At 40.7% G+C, this 19,458-nt stretch overlaps 1 protein-coding gene across 10 annotated transcripts in view; it reads right to left on the bottom strand.

The window, feature by feature from the left end:
• The window catches only part of ADGRD1 (adhesion G protein-coupled receptor D1), a 172,703-nt gene that overhangs the window by 48,157 nt on the left and 105,088 nt on the right, over positions 1 to 19,458 (bottom strand). For all 10 annotated transcript variants that reach the window (XM_080405451.1, XM_080405455.1, XM_080405453.1 and 7 more), the window contains 2 exons: positions 17,847 to 17,970; positions 2,221 to 2,324 (listed from right to left, as the gene is read on the bottom strand). In XM_080405451.1, the coding sequence (XP_080261577.1) occupies positions 2,221 to 2,324; positions 17,847 to 17,970 (228 nt within the window). The remainder of the gene's footprint in view (positions 1 to 2,220; positions 2,325 to 17,846; positions 17,971 to 19,458) is intronic.

The raw sequence follows: 19,458 nt of genomic DNA, 5'->3' as shown, positions 1-19,458 counted from the left end.
TGTTGGCTTTGCAAAAACTGACTGGAAATCTGACCAAGAACTTGCTTTCCCAGGAGTCTTCTGACCTCCATCCAGAAATAGGAAGTAGAAAACAAGCAAAAACATTTATCTGAACATTTCAGGCCTTTAGCATAATTTTATTCTTCTCTTTAAAAGAAGAAGGGTACTGGTGATTAATGGGTTTTCTATTGTAATCCATACTGCCTGCCAGCCCCTACTGTCACTTTTCATCATTTCACGAGCCCTGGGCCATTTGGCTCTGTGAATGGCAATGCTTCCTCCACACAACAGTACACCTTCCCGTCTTTTTGTCATATCACTGTGGCTGGTGATGTCTTTCACAGCCGCTGGTGACACATCGTGCGTGCCCCTGGTAGCAGGGTAACACAGAGTGGACGACACAGATGATGGCTTGCTCTCAGCCCTGCTTTTCCAGCACTGTTGTAGCCAGTGCTCGATTAGAAGGAAGTGAAGAGGGAGGCAACCAGAAGTATTGATGTCCTAAAAGTAATTTGAAGAGACAGGTTCACTGCCTGGTGGCTTTCTAACAAGGAACTTCATGCGGGTGCAGACTGGAATGTCATTACCCTGCAGGCAATCGGGACTGCCCCCCTGGGAAGTGGCCGTTGCTGCCAGTACACAGAGTAGCAAAGAACTTGCCAGATTCTTCTCCACTTACCTCATGGTCATCTAACACTACATTGCAAAATTCCACTTCAGCTGCTTAATGAGGCCCTGCTCTCCAGTGAAAACCTAATCAAATTATTTTTAATTGCAGTTTGAATGATCTTGTATGTAGGTGGAGTGCTTAAACCTGTGACAGTCAGCTGGGTCCAAGCTCTCTTTCCACACCTCCTGTTTGCCTCGTTTCTCGAGGAGTTTTCAGCCCTGCTGCAGCAATACCATCTCCTCTTGCTCCTTTTTCCTTTTTGAACACTAGAACACCCAGTTTTGCACTCAGACAACAGTTCAGCAGATCATTTCCCTTAGCCTAAACACCCCAGCAGTGCAAAGCCAGATGATAGGCAGGCGCTGGACTTCTTTAGAGTGATTTTGCCACGCGTTGCACACTTAATCCAAGTATGACCAACACAGATCTTGATTGAGACTTGGAAATAACACGGGGTTTGGAACAAACAAACATTGCAGTCAGTTTACTGGGTTTTCAGCAAGTCCCTTTTCCTAGAAACTGGCCTCTTAACAGGATGTCCAAAAGACATGCTTAGGCACAGAAATCAAAAATTGAACTCTTGAGTAGGAAGAACATGGTTTCATGTGTGGAGGAGGAGAAGAATCCTATTCCTTGCTGTGCTCCCAATCCACTGCACAACCTCAGACAAGTTACGCTTCACCCTCGGTCAGGTTTTCTATTTTTTATTTAGAGAGAAACCTCTATGAAAGCTTTTTCAGAAACGTTTACATCAAGCCCAGATGGGCCTCCAACTCAGTTGTCACTTCCGGAATATAACAGGCACAAAGACCCTAAGTGCCCCATGGCAGCCCTTGAAGGAGCTGCCGTGTTACTGCAGCAGGCTGCAGAGATCCAGAGCGTTTAAACACAAGCCATGGACTGAATTTCACACTGCCTTATGGCATCCTTTACCGTACTAAAGCAACACTTTAGAAAACTAGCCTAACAGAACAGCAGGATACTTGAAAATAAATGTGGGTTATATGATGTAATTGTTTATAAGCTGTATGAAACAAAAGTGAGGCAGTTAATGTTGACCAAGCCTTCCTTTCTGGAGACACCTTTATAAACACACTGCCTTACAGACAAGAGAGCTAAAAAGCAGAAAGTACTGATGGTACACTCCAAGCAATCCAAAGATGTATGTAGTGGGGGAAGAGGGGTTGACCCTGCAGTCTTTGTTCATATTGTACTTGCTTTGAGCTCCAGATCAAGCCCTCCTACAGCTTCCTTGCAAGATTCCTGAACTAGCAAAGCATGGAGAGTTTAAAAAAAATCTGAAACGCCCTCACAGGATGGAAACAGCTTGGTATATAAAGACCACCCCATTTCAGGAAATGAAAGTAATTCAGAAATAACCAACCAACTGTTACAAATACATGTGCAGAATCTAATTAAGGAAGGTTGTAGAATTAATAGCCTTTGTTTTATCCTGGGAACCTGAAGGGATCCTAACCAGTGGCCTGAAATGCACTGCTTGGCTTTCTGCATCATAGTTGCTCAGCAGGTATTAAGTTAAAATTACTCACGACAATACAGCAAATGTGACCAGTGTGATCGTCAAGCAGAAGATGGACAGAGCACAGCCAATGTAAGTGATGGAGGAGAGGGCCACCTGGTGTCCTCTTGTTAGCTGCACACAAAGAAAAAAACAAGAACTATTAATTGATTGCACTACAGAACCACAGGTCAGCCCCCCTGTACATAGTGTTTCCTGCTCCATCTGACCATATATAAACTGATGTTCACAACCATTTAATGCCATTTCTAACACATGAAATGAAAAGCCAGCTCAAAACTCAGCCACACAGCCAGGGCATCCACATGCTCATTGCATTTTGAGCAGTGGATATAAAATACACAGAAATAAAAAGGAACCCTCTTTTATTTCCTGAAGCAGTATTTCCTCAGAGTAAGTTAGTTTCTCTGCTGCTGCAATATCGTCAAGCCCGAGATCAGAGCAGTTTACTGGGCTGCACAAACAGTGTCAGCAACAGGATCTTTCACAGCTCGCAGGGCACTTTGCTCATGCCCACACGCTGCAATAATTTACATCATTGTGTAAATACCTGAAGTGCTTCACAGCACTGAGAACTGACAAACCAAGATAACCCATAAATTACTGGCCATTTATAGCCCACTTGTTCTGTTTAATGTGTCACATTTTTAGTGCCCATTGAAGAAGCTGGACTGAGATCTACAGAACGGAAAACCACAGAAAAGACCCAGCATGAGCAGTCAGCCTCAGCCTCTCATCTCAACCTCTGGTTTTATCTACAGGCACCTTTCGTAGAAGTAATTCCATTTTCATGAACATTTAATCTGTAACTCTATAGTGCCCACCACTAGGATCTATGCTAAAACCAATTCAACAGGCGAGGGACAGTGTGTTTTGACCATTCATCCAAAATTAATCAGAAAGCGTGCTTCAGTTTTCCATGCCAGTTCTCAGAAAGAATGACAAAAAAGCCACACCCAACACAGGCAGCCAGGCAATATTAATATATAATAAGTAGAACACAGCTAGGCAGGAAAAAGTTTTCTCATCTCAGAAGAATTTTCAGACATTTTTCCTGAGTTGAATTTGGATAGAGTTTACATTTTCATAAATGGAACATCTTGGGGGGGGGGGGGGGGGGGGAGGGGAATAAATGTGGTCAATCAAAAAGTTTAATTTTGATGCTTGAAATACTGTGGTTTTATTTTAATGTCTATTCACTATGAATTAAATCCCTTGGTGGAAACTCATTCAAAATATTTATTTATTCTGAAAAATAATGAAAGGAAAAATATATTTTCCAATTTTTTTGGAACAGTAACTCAATCTAATAAAAAATAATCCTTTCTCACAGTTTGGGATTTTCTATTATTTTACACATACACAATAAAAATTCTCCCCCAAAGAATTTCATTAGACGTTCTCAAACCCAACCAGTTCTACCAATAAACTTCCCGTTAAATTCCTTTTAAAGGACAGAAATAATATGTCATGTGGTTATGAGAAAAAGAAATAATTTTAAATACAGACAAAACCGATGTGATGTATATGCACATTTTTCTCCTAATTATCTGCCAACAGTATCAGCTGATGTGCAGCAAGTGTTACAGCAGAATAGATTGTGGCTCGCATAGCAAACTGAGAACTATTAAGCGATGCAGCAGTAGCACTGAAAGACAACTGTTGCTATGGCGTTTCAGTTCCTAGGAAATATGATACAGCCCTTTAGTATTTTTTTCTCTTTCAGCCAAAGTCACATTTCTTTTCCCTGACTTGGATAGCATCAATTACAGAACCAAAAGGGTTCTGTGTGGTGGACCAGCTTAAAAGGTCCATATAATTTCTACAAAAGAGCTCCTATTGTACCTCATCCCCCAGAGAAGCCACGTATAGCCATTCTGCACAGATTACTCCTGAAGTAGGAATAACTTGTATGGTAAATTGGGCAGTTCAGAAGTGATTTCCTCATCAGGGATATTCATGTCCAAAATGCATGGATCGTATTTCCTGATTGCTCCAATACACACCGCTTTCTCTAGCTACAGGTGGCTTGCAGTTCTACAGAGGGAGGAGGGGAGCAGAGGAAGCTTTTCTAGCTTCAGGTTGCTCTGAAATCAGTATTTCTCAGCAGTTCAAAGCTTTCTTTCACTCCCAACACCGGCAGCCAGCAAACGTTCCCTACAGAGGTCAAAGCTGCTCGGTGCTCATTTAGATTTACAGTGGTCTATCACAGTGTTTGTGCTTGGCAAAGCGGATAAGATCTGCAAAAGAAAGGTAATGTCTTGCTATCACATACAAGTACAGAAGATACAGAGGATCAATCTAGTGGAAATGGGCAAAAATCAAAGCCTTTGTTTTTTTCCATAATAATCAGAGAGAAGATAACAATCACACAAACATCTTTTTGTAACTGATTTCAGTCACGCCTAACATGCCTCTAAGAAAGTCCTTCTCTGGGTTTTAGCTCAGTCTTCCTCCAGAAACCCCTGAAGGGCAAGACAAGACATGAATCAAGTTCTCCCAGGTGGAGCCTGTATTATTTAGAAATGAAAAGGGAAAAAAATAATATCTATTATCAACAAAATGTAGAAGATTCATTGAAACCTAAAATAACCTGCACAGATCCCCACATCTAGGAACTGGAAATCACTCTTGCTCTAGCAATCACAACTGAAATTTGACGATGCTTTTAAGAATGACACTCTTAAATCAACACCCACGTCAGTCTGTTAACAACTATTTCAAAAGCAACATTGCTGCAGTTCACATTCTCATCTTGCCTAGTGTGAGGGACAGAAAGCCTGTAGGTAGTTTTGAACCATTTTTTGTTTATTAAGGAAAAGGCGGAGCCTGTGATAGCTGTTCTCAAAGTTGGAGGGATGCAAGGCAGCGCTCCCTGTTCATTCACAGCAGCTCCAGCCGATGAAACGAGGTCCTTTCTGTGCATGATATGAATTGCAGGGGGAAGAATACAGCATCAAAAGGAGGCCTGGAATGACTTCCAGGGTGTAGAGCCTCATTTCTAAATACAGATATATGGTGCAGGAGAGAAGAGAACCTGTATTTAAATTACCAGCTCTCTACTAACTTCTCACAACCCAGCTGTTACAGCACAGTTGGATGTTGTGCGTGTCTGTCTTCACACTATAAGGGATAGCAAACGTGCGGATTTTTAGAAATACTTGGATTGTCAAAGCATTATGCATCATGAATTAAGAAACAATTTCCTATAAATTCCAATGCTCTGATAAAAGCTGATTTCATCTTACCTCAGCTTGCCTTTTTGAAAATTTTCAGCTTTCGTGCATGATGTGAAATACAAGACAGTAATTTGGGATGATCTTGTCTGCACAATGCTAATCAGACTCTACTGCTATTACCAGAGAAAACAGCATTAAAAACTACCAAATAAAACACTGAATAATCTATGAAGTAGTCCCAAGAGCCTGAATCTCATACTTGTCCCATTCTACATTAAATTATTCTTTTCTTCTAAAAGGTTTTGCTTCTTTGAGTTTATACACTCATTCTCTTACTCTGCAGCAAGCTGAAAAGTTAGGAAACAAGCTCATACAGTCGTGAGCGTTAGTAATCATGAACACTAAAAGACAGATGTTTCTTAGTGTCAGCTTTGACAGAGTCAAATTAAAAATTCATACTCCATATAAAACTCTCACCCTTTCAGTTTGGGCTGTAACACCCTTTACCTTGCAAGTGTCAGTAATAGCATGGACAGATATCTGATGGTTTAAGTAGTTACACTCATTTGAGTGTTATACATAGTCTATTGTCTTACCCCTGTTCTCTCTCGTATAAGAAGTTAGTACATTGCTCAACATTTTTATTTTGGAAACTCACAGGCAACCGGATGGACCCAGGAATGATCCTGCAAAGATCCCAGTTCAGACTCCAAATACATATTTTTCCTTTATGATGTTGTTAATAACAAGAAAATGAGTGACATCTAACTCCTCTGGTTAAAAATACCGCATAGGAAGATGCTCATATATTACAGTAATGAATGGGATGGTACTTTTCATCTCTGAAGTATCTGGAAAAGGTCAGTTGACACTGAAAGACTTGTTCAGCAGGCTATATATGAAAAACTGATCTAGAACAGAAAACCTACTTATTCATGTAACATTAATGAGCAACTGTATATACAACACAGCACAACCACCTGGCAAAAAGCTAAATGGGCTATAGGACCACAAAATAGCAGCTGGTCAGATCAGAGCATCTGTCTGGGTGACACAGGGCTCCCGCTGCTCCATGTCCCCTTCCAGGTGAAATTTGTACTCCTGTCCTTTTTTTCTTATTATTCATCTCTCAGGCAGTTGATTGCTTGTTTTCTGCTTATACCTTTCTCCAGAGGAATGGACATTTTGGGGAAGTGCTAAGCTAAAAATTTCTGGTTTACATACTGCAAAATATCCCTCTATGTCTGCCTTTAGAGGCAACACAACAGATGAAGCGCTGAGTTCAAATACTTAAAACAAGGTTTTTCATAGCTGATCCTGAAAGGGTTTGTCCATATACCAAATTACATCACAATTTAGCCATCAAAAGCAGTAATTTCATTGTCTAAACTACTTTTGAAATCTCCTTCCTGAAAAGCAAAGTTCTTGAACCAAAGAATGTTTTACAGTCTTAAAAAATGAGCCCTGCTACCTAAGGGCTATATCCTACCTATCATTTGTATTTCAGTGTTACTTACTGGCAGAACACAGAATATAATTATTTTTGCATGTGCTTATATAGCATATAAAATTTTATGAAAGCAAAGTTACTTGATTACTGGTGGAAATATAAGACATGTCAATTGTATTTTGTCCTAAGGCCAACCATAAGAGCAAGCTATATTTTAGTGTCCTTCTTGGTCAGCTTTCCATCTCAAAGAAGCATTCCCACCACGAGTTACTTTACAATGAGGTATGGTTCTTATCCTGTTTATCAAACCAACTGAGATCTGCCATGACGCCATCAGCCACTGGCCGGGGCTGAAATCCACGTTCAAACCCTTCTGCCAAAGGCTTGGAACAGTATCTTATGAGACATTTCTTGGGGGGAGGGAAGGGAGGAGAGGTAGGGGTGAAAAATTAAGGCTCAGCCAACCCTATTAAAGCTGTACCTTTAAAATGCAATCCGAATCCAATTAAGAAAAGGATGAATAATTAACTTTGGCAGCCTGAATGTTTCAGAGACGTTAAAACGCTGGCCTTGGCTGATGAAGCTAATGGTTTTAATTGCCTCCAGAAAGGCTGCTGAAATTCAATTTTAGTCCAGCGAGACCCTTATTTAGATATTAAATAATAACACTACAAATCTGTGTTTTCCTTCAGCTTGCCAAGCACTTTGTTAGGGACATATCATTATGATAACATTACGGTTTTTTCAAATTAAGATCCGTGTTTACTTCAGGAGGCTCAGTCTACTCGCTGAGACCACAAGAGTAATTTTGGCGGGGCCATCCTCAATGGCACTGTGTAATCACCACTCGGGGGGGGGGGGGGGGGGAAGTCTAACTTAATTCAGAGACTTCTTTTCTGAAGCCACAATGTATCAGATACCACATGTTTGGAGAAAAAAAGGCCTCCAAGAGTCACGCTTAGCAGCACAATCGTCTTTTATCAGCCATTTCCAGCAGAACTGCTTTCGAATTCCCGTTCTCTATTAAGTCCACAGCCCCTAGTGATCAGCAATGAAGTGCGAGGGAGGGGGCTTTCCAGGATTAAAGGCACGTTTTCCTACAGCCAGCCCAGCCTGATGGCTGCTTATTTAAAACTTTTCACTGTGACAGGAAAAAAAAATCAAGATTTTCCAAATATCTCTGCCAAGGTATTAATTAGTATTTTTAAAAGCCCACGTCGTCTTTTAAAATAGTTCTGGGCAAGATGTCATCAAACAGTAGGTAATCTGCTCATTACAAATCTTGCACAGCAAGTTTTTAGTTCAAATGAAGCCTGAAGGAACCATGGCAGGGAGGAAAGACTCAAATTGTAAAGTGGTACCAGATTATAATGAAGTCTGGGGATCAGAAAAGCAGGTATCTGCAAGTTCTTCCTCACATCGCTGTGTAACACAAAGCAGGGTGTGTTTTCTGCCTTTGTTTCAGGCCTAAGACTTGCAGTGTTTCCCAAGAAATGCTAAAAGCTCTATTTACAGCAGATTACCCTCTGTGAAACTGAAGGAGCTACTTTTGCCCATACATCTAGGACTTGCACATCTGTTCCCTACTTTCTGTTCCAACAAAGGCAGACTCACCCTGCTCTCCAACTAACAGCAAAACCGAAGTCCATCAGAGAGTGCTATGAGGAGAATGAAACCCAGCCTGGGTCCAGCAGGCTCTTGCCGGCAGAGAAATGATGATCTCCTGCCAGGCTTCAAGTCTGAGATTCTGCAGAGCAGTGAGGATAATTAAATACCCAGCTCCCAGTAAAATTCAATGAAAATCAGTATGTCTGCCTCTCTTATCCCAGGCTTGGGCTTTGACTCGGAAACATCGATTTCGATTCAGGACTGTGGCTAAGCTGTGGCCTGCACTGCAGCCAGCAGTCTCCACATACCCAGTCCTGAATATCCCCTACACCATGCTTTGGGAAGAAAGGGCATAAAAAGGCCAATGCAGACACAGACTGAACTCAAGAATACAGAATGACTAAATTTAAGTATCTCCGTTGAAGATATTCAACAGAGAACAGTGATGGATAAAGGTGCAGTACCATAACATTTTTATGCAGCATGGGGAAATCCTTTAGTCAGCAAGACAACCTAGCTGCCAAATGGCTCAGTGCTTTCATTTTCACCACAGAAAGGAAGCCTATGTTATTTTGTTAAGTATTCCAATTAAAATAGGGTCCTGTTTCATGCTCCTCAAACAAAAGAATTCTTTTGACCATTATGGCACTCTTAAATATTTGTCCTTTTCCAAAACGAAAAGTGATTTTTTGTTCTCCTCTGCTGAGTGAAATTCAGTAACTGCCAAACAATTCTCTAAGGAATTTGAGGCATTGTTTAGTATCCGTCAGCATTGGTCCAGTTTTTTCCATGTAATTCTATGGGATTAAGGACAGAACCAGAAAGTCTCCTATTTTCTCCCATCAAAATCAACAGAGCTGTACTGGCACAGGAATGGAATAGCAAAACAATGAACAATGGTTCTGAGTTAAAAATCAAGAGATTAGTGCTCAATTTTCAGGAAAGAAGGGCATGAGCATAGTAAGGACAAAAGAAATATGATGCACAATCATACTGTGAAGAGATCAGCAAGATGTATTCCTCCATGGGGATAACTTTCAGTGCAATAGAATTGGAGGGGGAAGCAGAGAGAGTGAGAAAGAGCAAGGAAAGTTTGCAAAACAATGCTAAAATAAACACACAGACTGATTTATCTTTGTTCATCTGATGGGTAAGGGCTGTCTAAACTGTCTGTAGAGATCTCGTCAGTGAAATAAACTGTCAATGGTAATAAACAAGGACCAAAAAAATTGCAATGCCTATCCAATTTTAAAATATGCAACACAAAAGAAAAATTACTGGACTAAGGCATTATTATCTTTATGTTCCCAGCAATGAAAAGCATGCTGAGAAATGTAATTATGTTAAAATTACAAAACAGTAGAAATCAGAGAATGCCACATTATTTCCATTTCATTGTCCTATTAGAGTATATAATCTGAGCCTCAGCTGGCTGAAAAATTTAAGAAAAAAGGTTACCATTTCAGACTGCTATTTTAATGCCCCCTGAGTGCAACGTTTGATTAATAACTGCAATATTAGATTTAGGAGAACAGTGCTCCAAACTTAGAAATTACACACCTATCCCCCATATTTTTAAAGCATTTCACAATAGTAGGACATTCTGGAAACAAACTTTATAAACATGAAGAGATGCACTTTGTTTTCAGTCAGCCATACATTGTCAAAACGTGCAGACAAACTCAACTATAACAGTGAAAAATAAAAACACACACATTGTCGCAAAGCAGAAATTTAAGATGTCTTTCCTTTTTTAAATAGAAGCTCACAGCCAAGTCACCAGGCCTTTTCAAAATCCTGGGCTCTCTAAAGATGCTATGGGTTGTCTCTATACCTCCAGCTGCAAGATCAGATGTTTTTAACTACTTTCCCCTTTATAAATGCTTCTCTGCTTTCAAGCCCATTGGTGAGCAGCTTGAACTATATTGATTGATCCTCCCTTCTGAATTATGGAACAAGAGCTACAAACGGGATGAAAATCAAAGCCATTTCTAGCTTTATAAATGCAAAAAATCTGTTTAAAAACCTGAGCAACTTCTACCACAGATTGTATGACGCTATTACTTCGCTGGAAATGTCCATCCACATGTGAACTTTATAGTAGTCATTTTTATACCCTCGCAGCTAGAAAAGACAGAAAGAGGGAAAACGGAGAAAAAAAACCAACAAACACAATTTAAGAGAATGGTCTAGGAGACATAAATATTATAGTTTTGTTCTGCATCGGTTACTTGGGGGAGGGGGACCCAAACCTCAAACTCTATTTTGCTGTGGGAGACAACGATTTCCCCTTTAAAGGGATTTTTGAACTTGGGGTCCCCAGGTGTCCACCATCCTTTTGCTAAAATGACATTTATGTGGCAGATGGTACAAATAGCCTGGCATGCTTTGTAGTTGTTGGATCACTATAAAAATAAAAGCTGCCAGATGGCTGGCATGTTTCCTGGCAGGAGTATAGGGCCCCACTGACTGATGAGAAGAAGTAAAGCTGCCCAAAATAAAATAATAGCATTTGAATTTTCTTTGGAGTGCTTTTGAAATGCAGCTTGCTCATGTTGGGTTTGATTTCTGCTGTCGAGAAAGCACCTTGTGACATCCCTCCGTCTGTCTACCCGAGAGGAGCATTGCTCATGTCTCCCCTGCAGACATCACCTGTGCCTCCCACCCCAGGAATGGGACCTCTCCACCATTTCCCCTCCAGCCAGAGGTACCACTGGGTGCTGGCTGCAGGAGGCGGCATTGCAGGCAGAGATCTCCCCAGGCTCTGCACCAGCAGAGGATGGCTACTTGAGGGAACATCCCATCTCCCATCCCGTGCTCTTCCTATCCAGGCTCCAGCCTGCGGCACAGCGGAGGACTGTTGTACTATATACTACAAGAGAACCACCACAGGGAGCATATCACCCTGGATACCCTCTACTCAGACTTTCTCCAGAAGCAGCAAACATAAACCAGTGTAAACACATCAAACTAAATGGATTATTTATTTTTCCTAAAACAGCTACATTAATGCACTGTTGTCTCCCTAACTGTAACATTGCAGGGCAGCTGGCAGTACGGGTTTGTTCTGACTGCATCAGACTAAGCAAAAGCTGGAAGGAACACTGTTCTCTGCAGCAGGGAAGGACAAGGACAGACATAAACCCCCAAGAGCGCAGCTTTAGCAATGATTTGCTGTGAGGGACTTTTTTACTCTACCTCAGGTTCCCCCATCAGAAAGAGATGCTTGATCAGAGCAATGAGCTTTCCAGAGGAGGAGTACACAAATTAGTTAATATCTGCATGATGCCGAATGTCTGACTGACACGTTTTGTTGGGGAGAATGCAATTGTAAAATTTGATCAGAGTTGTGAAAAGACTTCTCAGCTGAGTTCCCAAATTCTGATCATGTGCTGACCGTAATTACATCTGTGCAACTTCACAAAGGCAATCAAGGGTTGAACGTGTCCCTTCAGGAACATTCTGCTCATCTTCAGTCACATTTTACCTTTAATTAACTTATTTAGTCATTTAAACCAGTTGATGGTCACTAATATCCAAAACTCCAAATAAGTGCTACCATTTCTCAAGTTAAAACCAAACTCATAAATGAATCTCAGCAAGCAAGCATGAATTTGGGCCAGCTGTGATACAGACATAACAGCAGAGTGATAAAAACACAAATAATTTTGGCATTCCAGGTGGGCCAATTTATCAGCAGGCTAACAGGTCAGTGCCAGGCTGACATCTGAGCACCACATGGTTGTAAGTTTTTCCAAGATGGTTATTTCATTCCTGAAATAAACTTGTTACAGCTGCTAATCCCCTGCATCACAGAAAGTAGCTAAACTGCACACGTGTACCTCAAGCTAATCGGCAGTATTGTTCATACCAGCCTTTCACAATCACTGTGACTTTGTGTTCAAGCTCTTGCTGAAACTAGTGTAGAATTCAACTACACTTGTAATCCGAGCTCAGTTTTAGTTAATTCACAGCATTCAAAGTTCCTTTTCTCCACACACCACTGTATAGCTCACAGATATCAAAGAAGAGGTTCATTTTTGTCACATTTAAGCTAACATTCCAGAATTTAAGCTTTTTCTTTGTGACTTCTCTCTTTCAATTTCTTTCTCTGAAATACTGGAATAAAATTGCTTTTTCATCTCTGCAGATTTCGGTCTCTGGAGATTACTTCCAGCTGGCATACTGCAGAATAGTGACAGAATTAATCTAACCTGTTTTGAGCAAAGATCAAGAAGAAAAATCAAGAACTCACAGCTTGTTCCTAAGAACTTTCTTGCATTTCTATGCTTCCTGGAAATTAGACCCACCTGACAGTCTGCTCCGTAAACATCTAACCATTTGTCAGCATTCCCCTTCTTACAATACTTTATGTGTTCAAGAGAAAGCACTGTCAGATGCAAGATATCCTGCAATTTTGTTCTTATGAATGTCTCACAGAAACAAAATTAAATCCATGTGAGACATCGTAATTCTTCCCCAAGCCAGGTGCATAAATCATTAACATAGTTCTGTACCTTATAATAAAATCACAATGATAAGAATATTGAGAATGTATAAAGACATTTATGCCCACAAGAAATGCACAAACTGTGTAAATATATCGAGAAGTGCTGGATATTGGTAAAGGTGTGGAAATGACCTGGATCGGTAATAGTAGGGAGGCGCTGGGACAGGTTCAAAGTGCATCAAAGCTGATGAGGTCTGAATCATGCTGCTGTTCTCTAAGTGGAGAAAGCTAGACTTGACCACATGAAGGAACAAAGAGAAGAAGTTAAGCAAGGAGATTCTTGCTTGAGTTTAGCATAACTTAGAAGAAAAAGTCACCATCCTTGGTAAATAGTTATCATACAAGCTCAGCGCTCTAGCCAGTAGAAATGCTCACCACAAGTATTTATGTGGCAGGTTACTTCTGAGGAAGGTCACTTATTTTCAGTATTCGTTGCTTAGAGACACCTTGGCTTTCTCTGAAATCAGACAGTATGCCATACTCTCCAGTTGTGAACAGCACTCTAAAAAACTGCGGTGCCTCATGAATGGAAAACGTATGCTTTTTCCTTTTCTTTTTTCCCTTTTTTTTTTTTTTTTAGTGAAAAGGAAATCAATCTCATGAAAAGGAGCTGCGAGAATCAGAACACTTATCACATTGAACCGGTGTCAAGAGTTCATGGATTTCCACATCAACAATGTTCTCCCCTAGGGATGTTCTCCCAGGTCCGATGCTGCTGCATACGTACTTCTCTTTAGAATTGTCAATATCCCCTTCTTTTTTTTTTCTTTTTTTTTTTAATTGTTTTCTGTGCCTCTGCCTGCCTTTCTGCAAGGGGTGGCAGAACTATTCATGCCTGGTTTTTCTGTTGTGCTGACTGGTGCATTAGGTTAAAGGCTGTTACAGTGCCCTTGGAGAGGATGTCTGCCTGCTCGGGCTACCCTCAGAGCCGCATTCATCAGTACCATGCAGAGAAAGGGAAACGATACTTTGCACAGCAGAATGGAAGTATAAAGCACCCAAAGCAGAATCCCCATGAAGAATGAAGTCGTGGTTTTGTACCAAAATACAGCTTTTGATGAAAGCTCTCCAATTTTCAGGCAATCCACTTCCAATAATTTATTTACATTTTCATGAAAAGCAGATCCCTTTTTGTAAGAAACAGGCTCTAGACAAAAAATAAATGATCTGTCAAAAATAGTGTTCATGTCAAAAAATTTCATCCAGTTCTACTTACAAGACCACATATATATAATTGCTATATAAACAGAACTATTCAAATGTGGGCAATTGCATACTCCCACCCTCTCTTTTTCTTGTCTCATATTATCTGTGGACTTCATTTATGAAAAGAAAAATAAAATATACAGAAGTTCAAGACTGAGTACAACATCACTGCAACAATTCCTTAGAGCACTGACAACCTAGTATTTCAATGGGTGGTTTATATGGGCCCTTTGAACCTTGGCTCATGAATTTCAGAACATGGTGAATAAACATGTAAGTGTGTTTAAATCCACAGCATTTTAACATTTACTGAACAGGGTTCCAAGGACGCCTGGGTGAAGTTTCCAATTGTCTAGTTGATTCAGTAGGCTCTATTGCTTAGACACGTGCAGCAAATACTTAGCAAATGTGTTAGGAATTTGCAACTAAGCATAGTGTGCTTGTATAGCTCAAAAGCCAGGAAGATTTTCTTTGCCCAAATCTTAACTTCATGCCAATTGCACAATGAAGATAGCATTTGTTTTCACTGGTTAAAGGATCATAAAATAATCCTGAACAGTCCATTTAAAGGGTGTGTCTTTGACAACGATTTGGGATGAGATTTTCTGATGAACTCTGAGAGAGGGACTACTTAATAGCCAAACCAGAGGAACTGAAGTCAAAGCACACTGACGGGATGACATCTTTCATTGGCTTCTAAGCAGCAGCATCACTTGAGACTCCCCATGGGCCCATGCTCATTGCCACCTTGCTGTAACATTAAGCTAGTGCAGGTGATGGAGGGCAGGGCAAAGCAGGCATGTCAAGGCGTAGTTCAGGGTCATTACTCTGCAGACCTGCAAAGCCAAATTTCTCCATGCTACAATGCATTTATAAATTCTGCCAATTGAGGTGCATTCAAAATTTGGTTTTAAGTGAACTTTAAGAGGTTAGAAATGAATGTATCTTTTCTACCTAGTCTGCACAATCCTCCATTGAAATCTGCAGCAAGCATTTCAGATACTCATGGATTTGCACTAGGAACATACAGACTCTGTACTGGAAATACTTGTCTCTCACCTGTAAGCATTTCACTTTTCTTGCCAAAAATTTATAAATTCCCTTCTTTTTCTGTTCAGAAATGGGATTTTAGGTGGGAGGGGTCACAATACAACAGAAAATGATGGGAATCAAGTTTCATTAAAAAAAAAACTGAACTATTTTATCCAGACTTTTACAATACTATGTCACATAAGGAAGGCTTTTATGCATCAAAGTGACTATCTCTGTATCTCACACATCCATGTAACACCTCAGCAGCACTTTCATTTTGTTTTCTAAATCATAAAGGAAAAAAATTAAAAAGCAATGCAAAAACATTCTGCACAAACTTTGGCAGATGCAAATGCATTAGACCAAAAAGTTAAGTAGGGAGAAAATATTTAAAACAGAACCGTTAAATGACTTTGAGGAACTGGACAGTCCATTCGCATCCAGCCTTTCCTAGTTATGCATTTCAGATCTCTTTAGGAAAGCTTAATTCCAAAAACTTTTATATGAAGTATCTTTGATCTCCGATTACTAATACTGCGTAATACTAAAACTTATTGCAGCGTCCCACTAATCATGACAATCTCAAATCTATTTGTTTGAAAGTCAGACCTTTCAGAATTATTCCGCAGTGGAGAGTCCACTAATCTTTCAATGACATTTAATTGGTGGATGCCTTGTTTAATCCTGGCTAAATCTCTGTACACTGCTCTTTAAACCAAGGTTAATAATTGCCGTTTCTCCCATGCTACTTTTGTCTCACAAGATGAGAAGCTCTTCAGGCAAAGCTGCATTTTATTATCAGTACAAAGAGTACCTAGGAAAATGATACTTGGAAACCAACCGGGGTCATGAGGGCCATTACAAGTAATTAAGGTAATAATGCTTAGATAAAAACTGGGTGACCCGAACAAGCTACCCCACATCTTCAAACGGTTTGACTAATACAAAGGGCTGTGGGTATTAATCAAGCTCTTTGGATAGCTCTTTGTTCCAGACTGTGACCCTGACTTCAATGGCATTACACTATGTAACCAGGATTACCAGGTGAGTAGTTGTGCTAACATTGTTACTGAATCAGTAACTCCTAATAGCAGTCTGGAATGATTTATTCCTCAAAGAGACTGCGGTGCTGCTCAGTGATATAACCCTGACTAGAGCTCCCTTACGCTGTAAGCTAATTTTTCTATCTATCTGCAGGAACCTCTGTGCCGCCCTCACGAGCATATGCAGCCTATCCTGCAGCAGTAGCTGTCTCGGCAAAGCTGCTGCCTAAAAAAGGACCAAACCCATCATTCAAACCAATTAACAGGAGCCTAAGACATGGCCGATATAGTTGGTGCATCCGTGCCAACAGCGTTGACAAAAACCCTCTAGCTGTACCACAGAGGACACCACGCTTGTTAGCAGCACACAGTGATAAATGTGACAGCAGGACTCCTACTGTCCTACTGAAGCTCTTCTTCAGTCTATTAATTCACATTATTAGGATGGTGTCTGTAGAAAGCTGAGAATGTGCCAGACAGTATAAATTTGACAGACAGTTAATACACATTTCTTTAAATGTACAGTTTGTAAATTATTTATATTATACATTCAAAATTTATTAACCAAGGGCTGTCTGGAGCAAGGCTTCATCAATATCTCCATTGAATCCTCCCTGACAGTAGCACACCCAAATAAAACAGTAAAAAAATATATTTCCCATGCTTATGGAAGTGCTGTTTGTCTGCTAAGATCCAGGACGGGATTGACCTTGCTTAGTGCTGAGTTTTGGAGAGGGAGTCCTCCAGCGGAAACAAAACAGCACTTCACCAGCAAGGAGCTGACACTCTGCTCCATCTCTGAGGAAATCTGAAGGCATAGCAAGGTATCATGAAGAGAAGAACATGTCTAGTGGGGAGAGCAATGTGTTTGCCATCCAAGCTTCATCTGAAACCAGTGATGAGTATAAATAGCAAGCATAAGGTCCTGGGTAAACAGGGAAAGTGTCACATTCCAACTGCAAAGAGGCTTGATAACTCCTTGGACAAAGGAACCAAGCATAGTGAAAACTATATCTAAGGGGTTCAACTCCCAGCTCTAAAGCATCATTTTCTTTCACATGCTCCTTTTCTACACAAGCCCCTGCTCAGCAACAAGGTGAAGAAAGAGCAGCAGGGAGGCACTTGGAAAGCTGGCAGAGACAATGGCAGGGGCCAGCTGGCAGCAGAGTTTATTTCACATGGACTTCAAGCTCAGTTATTCATATTCCACCAATCTAGTTACCAAAACCCTTAAACAGCCACATCTTGGCTGTCTGTCTTGAAAACGAATTATAAAAGCCAGGATCATCTGTACAACATCCTCTAATACGCTGTATGCTTTTCCTGCTTAGTACTTTTTAAGGAATCATGTCAAAAGGGTGAGAATAAAGTAAAGAGAATTCCCACCCACCTCAGACGTGTTTCACTTCTTGCTCCGTTTCAGTAACCAAAAGTTGCAGAAAATACCAAGAAGTATTGCAATATCATCGCAGAAAGCAAGATGTGGAGTAAACCTGAGTTGGGCAAAAAGTTAGTCCGATTCCAATCACTTACTGATGTGGTGTGAGGATGCAACTGATGTATTTATGCTTTCATTTTTAACAGATTTACCCCTTTGCTTAATCTCACCTTCAGAGGCACCACTTGCATCAGAATGGCAAAGTTAGTGAGGTGGTTACAAAGACACACTGAGTAGTTGAGGTCCCCGCTCCGGCGCACACAACCTTCATTAGACCAAACACCAGTTCCATTGCTGCAAAGCACACAAAAATGGAACATAAGCTTTATCAAAATGCATCTTACACAGGCTAATTTGATGTGCATTTTAGTATACAGAAGATAAAAAGGTTTGAAAGCCATCTTGGGCTGGATCATCTCAATTTCATCATGAAAATAGTCATGAAAAACACTGGAACAGGACACAGGTCAGACCCCTACATGAGTGTCTCTAGAGCTTCCTTCCCAGTTTTATAACCAATGAATGATAGCTACATTTTTTTGCTTTACATTGTGTAGCGCATTTATGGTATTTCACCTAGATCCAAATTTCTGTACTCTGAGAACTGTAATATCAAACAGGTCAGTAATCTCGCACAAGTCAAAAAGGTCAACGTTTCATATCTGCTGCCTCTCCCTTATCCGCCGGCACACTCGTCCCGTCAAAGCAATTCAGACTGATTGAATGTGATTTCTAGTGACCCATCCATGCCAATTCTTTTTTGTCACTTCATCCTCAGGGGCAGCAAGAGCAGCTCCTGCTCCAAGGGGAATATGGCTAGGCTGGCTACATGGCCTGGGCCCAGGGCTGCGCACAAAGTGGTCCTCATGAGCCTGCCTTTTCATGGGGCCAGGGAAACCCAGAACCCCCTGTGCCATCGCAGCCCTGCGGTGGAGTGTGGACACAGAAGCCACAGGCACGCATCTAGGGGGGCTCCATGGGCTCAGGCACCGTAGGTCACCCTCTCAAAATGCCTGCTTCTTAACCATTTATTATGTTTTATATTATTCTGGGTTCTGAAGCTGGACTGAGTGATCTGTATTTTTCTTGGTGCTTATTATAAAGATAGATATTACTCAACTCTTCTTCTGTCCTTTGGGACCTCCTTAAGTTCTCAAAGGGAGTCTCTTGTAGGTCAAAAACCAACTGCTTATTCTTTAACTACCATGCGCTAGGGAATAAGACCATCTTGACACAAAACTCATTTGGAAGCACAGATTTCATATTTCAGTTTCTATCCTCAGGCAAAGCCTCAAGGGCCCGAGCCCCAACGGAAAACAGAACGGGAACAATGCCCTAACCGTATTAATTCACTTCAGTAAAATCTGTTTCTAATCTGTTGTAATTTGTGAGTAACCATAACAACAAGTAACTGCCAACAGCTGGGACAGTTCAACATACTTGAAACAAAACTTCAATAAAACAATTACAGTGACCTTCCCATGTGCATGCCGGATAGCAGGGAACACAGCATTGCGGGCCACTGCTACATCAATTAGCTTATACCATTATGGCTCAAAAACTGTTAATCCCCATTAAACTCAAAATTCACAGTTTCTATTCTTTCTCAATTAATTCAGTAAGAGCAGCGTGTTTGGAAATAAAACACAGATGAAATATATTCAGAGCTAAAAAACAAAGAGCTACTGCTTTTCCATAGTGCCTATTTTCTGAGTGAAATTTAAGGTGGTATTTATTTCCTTTATTTTCTGATTTGCATTCAGAGGCATAGTATTTCTCCAT

Source organism: Falco punctatus (assembly GCF_963210335.1).
Source record: "Falco punctatus genome assembly, chromosome: 1".
Classification (NCBI taxonomy): Eukaryota; Metazoa; Chordata; class Aves; order Falconiformes; family Falconidae; genus Falco; species Falco punctatus.
Note: the sequence above shows the minus strand (reverse complement) of the source record. Positions and strands in the feature narration are given on the sequence as shown.